The 11365-nt window shown below is 37.9% G+C and overlaps 1 protein-coding gene across 3 annotated transcripts in view; it reads right to left on the bottom strand.

Moving 5' to 3' along the window:
- RETREG1 (reticulophagy regulator 1) overlaps nt 1-11365 on the bottom strand; it is an 84602-nt gene that overhangs the window by 6434 nt on the left and 66803 nt on the right. For all 3 annotated transcript variants that reach the window (XM_011364105.2, XM_011364103.2, XM_011364102.2), the window contains exons 2-4: nt 4558-4684; nt 2335-2419; nt 217-354 (exon numbers count right to left, since the gene is read on the bottom strand). In XM_011364105.2, coding sequence (XP_011362407.2) covers nt 217-354; nt 2335-2419; nt 4558-4684 — 350 coding nt within the window. The remainder of the gene's footprint in view (nt 1-216; nt 355-2334; nt 2420-4557; nt 4685-11365) is intronic.

Below are 11365 nucleotides of genomic sequence, written 5' to 3'. Positions count from 1 at the left end.
GATTTAGATTAAAAAGTCAATTTCTTATAAGTTTCAGGAAAGAATGAAAGTCTAAACAGGAAAAAGCTGTGTTACATGGGGTGGGGGGGATTAGTTTCTGCGATAATATGTAGTAAAAAGCTAAAGCACCTGAAATGTACCAAACGTGATTTCATAATAAATAACCCACTGATGTCTCATTTAATGCATGAAATCTAAAAGTCAAACTTTACCTACCAGCTCTCTCACGTTTCTTCTGATTAATATATTCTCCGATTCCAAAATCTAGTTTCAGCAGAACTGACTTGATTTTGCTGTATAATTTTTGTCCCATATCATTACATTTGAACAGTGGACACAAAAATGCACATAGTACTGAAATATAAGAAGAAAGAGTGTGTAGGTAAGATGATCTTTATTTCAAAAGACTACATCTTTGTATTTCACAAAAATATTCCATTTCCCTTACTGACAAATAGTTTTTTTTTTCTTTAGAGGAATGCCTGAGTGAAATAAATTCATAATTTCAATTCTTCCCGCTGTGATGAAAACATTCACTCCTATATGTGTGGCATGCATGTGCACACTCACACGTGTGCACACGCACACACACACACACACACACACACACTGTGCTTATAAGTCATTTTTTCAAAGACTTGCAATTAGATCAACTCCCTCCCTTCAATCATTTTACCTTCAAAATTTATACAGAGATCCCGTGTTTTCCAGACTACAGTCCTAGGTTAAAATCTCAACTCTACTTATTTGTTAAATGCCATTACACTATGGGAAAGTTATTATCTACTAGCCTCTCATCAATAATACTGGGATAATAACTATTTCCCAGGGCTGTTGTGAACCATCAGTGAGATGAATGCAAACCATCCGAACAATGCCCCGCCTGTGTCAGACGCCGCTTCTCTGGCTCTTCTCCTCCACCTGCTGAACAAGGCGGATCAAGAGGCTGACATAATACGCGAGTTCTGACTGGGAGAACGCACTTGAGCTTGGACCATTTTGCCATCTGTGTTATGCGTTAGGAATACAACAAGAAACGAAGGTGGTATTGCCTTCCCTAATGTTAATTTCTCTGTTGTTATTAGGAAACGTGCATGTTCACCTTTTTAAAACAGGAGTTTCAAACTCAAATATCTCTAGAAGCTAAGGTGTTATACGTAAATTTTAAAGCTGGTGAGAAAAATATGAAATAGGAGGGTTAAGTGGAGTGTGGTCCCCTACCCTGTACCACCTACAGGTGGCAGCACTGGATTATGGTTTTCAGAAGCAGGAAATCTACACTTTTTTTTTTTAACAGAATTTTTGAGTTATAGTTGACACACAGTAAACTGCACATATTTAAAATGTACAATTTGATAAGTTTTGGCAGATGGATACAACTTAAAAGCCATCACTACAATCAACATCGTGACCATATCGACCACCCCCGAGTTTCCGCAAGTTTGTACTAATCCTTTCTATCTGCCTTTCCCTGACCTATCCTACCTCATCCCCAGGAAACCACGGGGCTTCTGCTTTGTCACTAAAAATTAGTTTGAATTATATGTAAATGGAATCATATAATATATACTTTTTTTTAATCTGGCTTCTCCCACTCAATCTAATTATTTTAAGACTTACTCAGATCGCTGCACACATTAACAATTTAGAACTGAGCAGTAATCCATGTACGGGTAACTACACTTTGTTTATCCATACGTCTGTGGATGGACTATGGATTGTGTTCCATTTTTGGCTACTACGAATAAAGCTGCTGTGAACATTCACATACCAGTCTTTTGTGCTTTCATTTTTCTTGATTAAACACCTAGTTGTGGCATGTCTGGGACATATCGTAGTTTTTAAGAAATCGCCAAACTGTTACCCAAAGTGACTGTATTATTCTACTTATCTACCAACAGCGTGAGAATTCCAGTTGTTTCACATCCTCGCCAAAGCTCGATGCAATCGGTATTTTTAATTTTAACCATTCTGGTATAATGGTATCGCATTTTGTTTTTAATTATTTCTTGAGCCACAGAACATGCACAAGGGCAAGGATATTCATGTATTTGTTGGGGGGTGGGAAGTATAGCTTATTTATAGTTTTAAGACACAATTTAAAATAAAAGCAATCACTCATAATCCTGCCTTTTGGCAACTGTTCTTCCAAATTTAAAATATAAACACGTCTGTAGGAAAAGGAGAAAATTTCCGCAGGTGGAAATTAAAGAATAATCAACTTTCTTTATAATAAGGATTCAACCCTCTTTTTCCAAACCACAGAAGGTCTTATTGACATTAAATGATACCATATGCATCACATAAACTAGCCAGATGCTCTACTATACTTACAGAGTAGATAGCTGAGTATAACCCCAGGAATGTAACTTCCCAAGATCGTAAAAAATGTGCACACACTGCAGACCAGGAGACAAAACTAGAAATCACAGAAATAACATGTGACAGTTACGCATAACACCAACACATTTTAGAGCGTAGGATACACACACAATTCTTTATCTATATGCGATCTATCACATGATGGCAACTGTTTTTCAAACACTTCTTTTGCCCTTAGGTTTGACTAATGGCTGCTGTGTTCAACCAGCCTAAGTCCACTTTCACACTTGCTAATAATCATTTTGACGTTCCAGAAGCTAATTTCCGGCACAGTGCACATCTCCCGTTAATCATGTTTGTGGCTGTATAACTGCCAGATGCAAGAGAAATGAAGATTTGTATGCCCCCAGAAACGTCTACTCAGGATCACTCACTGAGAATAAAGCAGCTAAATCTGCAAGTTCAAACTACTTTGATAAGCCCACCGAAATTCATAAATACAGCAAAACATATAGAAAATAGAGCCATTTACATAAATGTAATGGCAATTTGCACAGCTGATAAGCTACTGAGATAAATCTACTGGCCATTATTAACCTTCTCCCTAATCATACCCGTCTCCCAAATTGACCCCACGTCTAGGTCACCTAGAAACCAACTATGAATGAAATGAAATTCCTACAGTGAAATGTGATTATTTCCCTACTGTCGGTCATGACCCAAAAAAATTCTTGGTTGTTTTAAGAAATTTAAAACATCAAGATAGAAATATTCTCCCATAAAGTCTTTGTATATTTTCCACACTCTAATCTTAAACTACTTACTTCTTTTGCTTTATCTTTAAACTATGGTATTAAATTAAACTGCTAGGCAAAGAAAATAAGGAAATTTCAAAAAGATATGAATAAGAGATTTGTAACTGATTAATAACTGATTAAAAGAAAGCAAGGGGGCCTACAATTCAGATTAACTTTGATTTTTCATTCTTTGGTGCAGGGTTATAATAAATTAACTAGTCAAAGGAGAATTAATGATCTTGTGGAACTAAATTGAGAGCTATTTCTGAAACAGCAGGGGTCCCTCAAGAATATAGAATTCTAGTTATAAAATGGGAGAGAAGAGACCATAAAAGTTAAAAGAACAACTAAGTCCATGAAAGCGTTACTACATTCAGAATTCAGTTTTGCAAAGGTATTCCAGATTATGCACTAAGTTTGTAGCAGTATCCTCTTAAGCTAATTGACTTGGGGCGCATTAATGCAATCCAGTACAGTTTTAAGTTCAGAATCTCCTAAAAATGTTTAATCGTTTCAAATTGGCATAAAAAATGCAGCCCCTTCCCACTATATCGATATCTATTCTAAAAATCACCTTCAGTGATTTTTAAAAATCCATCCATATACAGTGTCGCCACTTTAATATGCTCAAAATGTGTCCAAGTATGCTTCTATTATTTAATACTAGTATTGAAGTTAAGAGCATGCCTGCACATGGTACAAGAGAGATTTTAAATGCTGACATTTCTAGGCTCTTCCTTCTACTTACAGGTAGGCCTTCAATAAACTCAAGCATGACTCTGGAAAGGAAAGAGTGTACTGATGCCTCTGCGCCTCACCCATGCTATCAAGTTCACAGCCGAAGCTGCCTCTACACATAAAAACATGCAGTGGGTGCGCTGCTCCATGTAATCCCTTTAGAACCACGTACGACTCTTCTCATGGGTTTTCGTCTGAATAGAAAATATTCATGCCATGTATACAATCACTACAAATGCTTTTGCCATAGGTTTTGTTTCTTAAATAAATCATATAACAATCTCCACTTTTTAGATGAAAAGTGAGATTTGGTCATCTCTGAAAGCACCCTTGAAGGGCTATGTGTTCATTTCACCTCCCTCTGACTTCAGAACTATAAACTGAAATTCTTAATAAGATGTTATTAAAAATTTCTCCTTGGTCTGGCTGATATGCCCAATCACCACTCATTTTAGTTAACAAGCTAGATAAATATGTATAAAAACAGAAAACCAGTCCGATTTCAAAATATGAGCTTGAGAATATTCTAGTGCTAACACATGAATATTTCTGAACCTTGCTGATACCAGCTTTTAGTTCGTAGTAGATTATATTCTGAGCTGGAGAACACTTACAGCTGATAAAATGGATTAATTCATTCTTTTCTAAGTTGACCACATTTCAAGCACACACAGTAATTCTCCCGTACTGGAATACTTGCCTTGCCTGGGCTCTGCTGTTTGAAAACAGACATTTCTTGAAGAAATATGCTGAAATTCATCCATGACTCTGCAATACAGTGGCTGAGCCTGGGTCTTTCATCTGGTTTGGAATCGATAACCTCCCAGCTACAGAGAGAAAAAGAAAACAGACAAAAAATGAACTGAACTGTGGGTGATTCATTCAACATTCATTACTTCAGCAAATATTTACTGAGCACCCACGGTTGGTCATGCTCTCAGGAAAAGCCCTGTGAATTCAGAGGTATACAAGCCAGACATCTATCTGCCTGACAAAACTCAAATGCCAGGAGAAGATACAGGCTAAACAATGAGCTACACGATTGTCCAGTCACAATGAGGGACAATATGAGAGAGAGGGTAGAGGTTTTCGGACATTTTCTCTCAAGAAGTCACTTTAAGCTAAACTCCGGATTAGCAGGAGTTTACCATAAGGGCTCAGAGACTTCCAGAAAGAACAATGTACAACATACGCAGAGGCCCTGCAGTCAGAAGGCCCCGAAAGCACTATTTTTTGAGTCCTGGGTGTGGCTCTGGCAGAGTGAACCATAAGGATATCAAGGCAAGAAGCTGGAGAAGGAGCACGTGAACTAGGTCTTCCAGGGCCCTGGAAGGCTTGTCAGACACATTTCAAATCTTAAGGATATGGAAGCCACAGCAACTTTAAAAGAAGCCTTGGCATTAATGTTATCATTTTCATCATCATCAACACCAACGATGCATTTTCAAAGACACTGTAACTGGTCAACTCTACAGAAAATTGTTTAACTCAACAGGATCTCACAATACCTCATATTTTTCTAGGGTATCCTTTTCCAATCATCATCATAGAACATGTCGAATGTGATGCACGTCCCAAGCATGTGCCGTGTCCCTGCCCTAATCTTTCCAGAGGAACATCAGTGAGCTAAAAACTAGGAACAATCGCTCCAGAAAGAAGATGCAAGCAAGTACAGGGCATTCCCTAAAATTACAATGACATCAAGTTCAAATCCCACTCTTGCGACCCTAACTCATCACAAAAATATACCAGTTGAAACAAGCTCTGCTAAGGGACCTCGAATTTATTCATTTAATAGATGATTATTAAATGAAGGCACTGCCATAGAGCTAAGGATATGGCCATAAAGTAAACATGTTTTGAGTAAAAGACAAGGGTTATTAGTGAGCTCTCATTTGAGCTATGGTTACAAGGGCATCAGGATGAGGCTGACATCTGGGTTCGACCCCTGGAGCATCTAAGACAAGTCAAATCTACATTGGCCCTTAATGTTCAACTATGCAGAAATTGTGTACATATAGATTCTGTTACTTTTTAGTGTACTTTGAATACTAAGACAATTTGTAAACTAATAAATAAAATTTCCTTAGTCAATATAAATTTTAATCCAAGTTAAAAGAATAAATAGCATTGTAAGAAGAAATAAATAGCATTAAAAGAATGAAAAGTATTTAATCTTCCTCCTTTGTTCTATCAACCTCAACTAACGAATGCTCTGCCAGAGAGTCACTGAGCTAAGCTGTTTAGGCTGATGCTGTTTTCCTAGATAGATACTGTCATAAGAAATGAACTCTGGGGGATGTTCAGGTATCAGGGAGTGGTTTATGCATCCACTAACGCTACCTACCCCTCTTGGTGACCAAATGTCGCACTAGGTCTGTGTACCTCATGAAAGATTCTAGACCTACTAAAAGAAATACTAACTAATGGCTACGAAGGCACTGTATCTGTAACAAAATCTTGTAAGCTATGCCTACATATACCCAGTATGTCTACTTGATGGGAACGAGATTTTGCATAGGAGAGCAAAAGCTACAACAGCAAAGAAAATAATAAGGTTATTAAATACTTTAGAACAACAAAACTTGATGCAAATTAGCAAGGTTAGTAGGCTAGGCTACTGTTCAGGTTAATGGGACCATAAAGATGACAGAAAGACAGATTTTAATTTCTGTTCTCTATGCATATTGAGATGGAGTTAGGGATTTGGCAAACATAATTCCAACAGAAAACAATGAAAAATTTATAATGGAATGATTTGATCGTTCTTTTAACGATTAAAATAAAACGAATGGATGGTATTTCCTATTTAAAATATATCTTTTGATTAGGACAATGAACAAAAGAAGTGAGTTGTGTTCAAGCGATGAAGGATGAAACACCGGTGGAAATGAACTGTGACTCCATGAACCTCAGAATCATATTGAAAGGAAGAAGTCGCAGAATAATAGATGCAGTATGTTTTCGTTTACGTAAAGCTCAAAATCACACCAAGCTAACAGATTATTTAAGCAAGGAAACGATACAAAACACGATTCAAGAGGGGGTACCTCAGGCAGGGGTGGGGAAGGGTAGTGTTCTTAAAGCTATGCCTACATATACCCATATACATATATGGTCTCTATTTAAAAATGTGTTGATACTTAAATGTATAATCATGCTTTTTATTTAACGAATAACATTCTCACATGAGTATATCTCCCTTCATATCCTGTAGTCAAAATATAAATGTTACTTAAGTTTTTGCCTCAGTTTATTTACTGTGGAGTAAAAATATTTCTGCTGGCAAGTGCCATGAAAAATAATTTGAATAAGTGGTATTTTGGATAGATGCTGGTACCTTCTTCTGATACTAACTTTAAGATACATGTCTCAGATGTGACACCACATTTGTATACATATTTTATTACTCTAATAAATAAATGCACTAAAATTGCAAAGGAGCCTAGTCTAATACTAAATCCCTATAATTACATAAATTGTCTGCAGAGAGATAAGTTAGAGCAAAGTCTTCATACAATTAAGCTGCTTAATAAAATGAAATAACTAAAAATTCTGTTTTGCCTTTAAGAATCTTACCTATTCTCATAGTAGACTTCAAAATGAATATGAAGAAACCTCAGTATCCATTCATCCATTATCTTATTCAGTTTTTTAGTAAAAAGTTATCAAGTTCCACCATTGTGTCTTACTTATACTTAGTGTGTTTAGTATTGTTATTTCAAATCAATAAAAATAACACCTGTAGCACTGTGTCTACATATTACCACTTGGCGGGAAGAAGAAACGAGAATATTCAATGTGTGAATCTTTTCCACAGCTGTAAATAAACATGCTCATTTATATTAATTTCTCCCCTTCAGAAAAAGCCTGTGACAGTATTTTGGGACAATAAATTCCTTTGTTACTTACATTTACATTAATCTTAGAATCTTAAATAATTCTAATTGATATCTGAATTACTGTTATCATCGGCAACAGAAATGAGAAATTCATTGTGTTCAAGTTGGAAATATTTTCTAACCAAATGGGTTTGGAAAGAGTAGTAAATGTTTGAGATAAAAATAAATGTACAGATGGTGCTGACTAAAATTTATTGGAAATATGTATGATTTAAAAAGAAAATCTGAAGTAATGGGCAAAGAAGAGATGTCACTCTACACTTCTTTAAATAAAACACAGACCCAGAAGAGTCAGTCTCTGGAAGTTTCATATAGTTTTAAATTGTCCAGTGATTAATTCTGAGTATCCCTTGGATGCATATTTCTATACTCTTCCATTATATATGGTCTACCATTAACTTACATCACCACCATTCGATGATGTCACAATATAACATAAAGCAATAGTTATATAATGTAGAATGAGATGGAACACTTGATGTCAACTTTTCAAATTACCTTATTATTATAGATGAAGAAAGTAAAACCCAAGTGTCCTCCACGAGTTTGGGGCAGAGCCACCCGCAGCCCAGACCCCAAATTTCTAGTGCGGTGCTATTTCCTGTGAACACGTGCCCTATTCGAAGGATGAATGAACTCAATGGCATCCTTTGGAGAAACCCCACACTGAAATTTAGAATGAGAAGGGACATTCGCTGTTCCTCCTCACTCCTTTCTAGAGTCAGAGGGCATGAGATGTGATAGACCCGCACCCACGTAGCCTCATTTAGGGCCCAGCTTCTCCCGGCAAAAAAGAGTACTTTGTGTGCAGAATCCAAATACTCAGAGGAAACTAAGAGTCATGCTTGGTGGTTGGGATATTTAATACAGGTGACATTTGCACACGTGCATGCACACACACGCACATGCGCACTGAATTGCTCCATAATAAAGCTCTGGGTTTTCCTAGACACCCTTATCTGGAAAGCACATAACCGGAGAAAGGCTCTCCTGTGAATACTGGATGATGCTTGGGAAAGAGATCATTTACATGGTGTGTGGCCATCTTCCCACCCTCCTTGGCTCTGATCAATGTGCACTGGAAGGCCCAACTCACATAAAAGGAGGCTTAAAAACAGTGCGACGCTTTACCAAGTTCTTGACCAAAGAGTATAACTCTTCTACGATAGCAGCTCTTCTAGTGGAGAAAACTAGACACCAGTGGCTTCGGTATTAATATTCCAGGGTTGATTTTTTTCCTCCTTAGTTTCAGAGAGAACAAGCATTTGCCAAGTTCAAAGGGAAGTCAGGTTCTTTGGTTCATCTATCCATCCTTCTCTCTTTCTGTCCTTCTTTCCTCCTTCACCTGCTTGCTTCTTTCCTTCAGCTTTCTCCTTCACTTATGCCTTCACTCAGGAGTGAGCCTGTTGCACACTCCACCACTTGAGAGTCCCTCTCTCGTAACCATCACCCCCAGCCTCCCACACTCTTGTTGAGTCCAGCTGAAGTGGTTCCAAGTGAGAAGCCACAGCTCCTGGCCCCCTCACGACCGTACCATTTTTCAAATGGTCTCTGTCCAAAGATCTGCAGCTGTGCAGTGCTTTAAAAAAAAAAGGCCCCAAAATCTACAGCCCTGGCAGATTTGTTTACTTACGTTCTCCTTCCTAAGAAAAACTAATAGACAGATTGTCAACAAAAGACATTCTGTGTGGTCAAGATAAGCATTTATTTACCATAGATCAAATTTATGGTTTCACTTGCCTGAGAAACTCTAAGGGAATAAACATTAGAAAGATGGCTCCTCGGATAAGCAGCCTCACTTAATCACAGAAGGAACTAGGTTCCGGGGAGAATGTGAAGCTAACATCCCTTCTTTCTGCCTCCATATTCCTATTAGAACACACTTAGGTAAAGACATTAGGTGGTCTGGCCAAAATAACCCTGGGCAGTTCTCAAGTTCAAAGTGAACCCCCGGGGCACTGTTTAGGCAGTGGCCATTTGTGCCTCACTCCAGAGAGTCTGATGGAGCAGGCCTGGGGGAAGCTCAGAAATCTGTCTTTTTAATAAGTGTCCGAGGTGTTTCTGAGACAGGTGTTTCTTGCCCTAAGAGTCACTGCAAGAAACATCCCATGAGAATGTTACTTTGATTTTCAAGACCGTGGGCTTTATGTAAGGAAGGTTGGTCACCCCTGAGAGATGGTGGGTCCTATGACCGTTCAGCTCATTGCCTTGAGTTTCTAGGCCCTGGAACAGGGAAGATAAATGCTGGTGACTACCTGAGTTGAAAAGATAGAACTTAGAGTCTAAAGAGAAGACAAAAGACGCTGGAGTTGGCAGGACTGAGTGTGGGGGAGCACAGCCTACAGAAAATGCTGACTATCTAAGGGGGACCCTGGAGTCCCCAGCTGAGAGCTACCAGTACCTGTGTGGGGGTCCAGGAAACGGCCATGAGAAAAGACGAGAAGGAACAGGGCCAAAATGATGCCTGCCCTATCGATCAGACTGGAAAACTTCGAATTCATGGACATCGGGTAGAATACTCAGAAGGGTCTTGCCTCAGTAGCAGAGAATAATTAATCCTAGACTAAATGCTTTTCTAATACTAACAAGTCTTAAAAGTAAGCTCCAAAGGGATCAAACTGATTTTAAGTACTCTGTCATCCATAGAAATAAAGAGTGGTGAGTTTTGTTATGAACCAAATAACTTACGTGGCAAAACTGGGATCTGAAAGATTTATTTTCTGTGATACTTACCCTCTAAATTATCATGTACCATTTTTTTTCTTAAAAATATACTTAACGAAAACATCTTTTAAGTTTTATATTAAAAAAGAAATTTGTCTTTGTACAGGTTAACAGCTACATACATAAAACTCAGAATGCAGCACACAGTATTCTCCATTAGGGGGTGCTGTGAGACTAAGAAATTTGATGCTCTTGTGCTCTTTAAAAATAGATTGTTATTCTGTAAGAGAGAACATGTGCGAGCAGCCTGTTTCATCTCTTTCCTCCACACTGCCTTGGAGCACTACAAGAAATAATGCTGAAACTAATGAATCTTGGCATAGGACAAATAATGTCTCTCAGTATCACTTCCCTACTGTTCATTTCAAAAAACATGTGTCGAGGGCAGTTGACTGTCAGTCATTCCCGAATCCAGGGATTTAGAGGTGACTAAGGCACACCCCCCACCCAATAAGTAAAAATTTACATATGACCTCCAAAATGACACCTCTCTCCCTCTCTCTCTCTCTCTCTCTCTCTCTCCCCCTCTCTCTCTCTCTCCCCCACCCCCCACCTCCCATCATTATATATGAAATTGACTTTTATAAAATGACATTTAATGGTATTTAGGACTATTGGGGACAAAAATCAAAAACTAAGTTGCAGATTGCACATGTGAGGAGAACCTGTTATTATGATACTCTTTTCATTATTGTACCTTTTACAGGATAATAATATACTAGTAAACCTAAAAATCAAAAAATATAACTGAAAGTTATTTGTCAAAGCAAAAAAATTAGATTTTTTAAAAATAGATCAAAGCTCAAATCCTTTCACATATTTCTCGAGCTTTAGATTTGAGGAGATAATTACCAACAAAAGGCAGGTAACCTGTGGTGGACA

The sequence above is a fragment of the Pteropus vampyrus genome, unplaced genomic scaffold, assembly GCF_000151845.1.
Source record: "Pteropus vampyrus isolate Shadow unplaced genomic scaffold, Pvam_2.0 Scaffold94, whole genome shotgun sequence".
Taxonomy (NCBI): Eukaryota; Metazoa; Chordata; class Mammalia; order Chiroptera; family Pteropodidae; genus Pteropus; species Pteropus vampyrus.
Note: the sequence above shows the minus strand (reverse complement) of the source record. Positions and strands in the feature narration are given on the sequence as shown.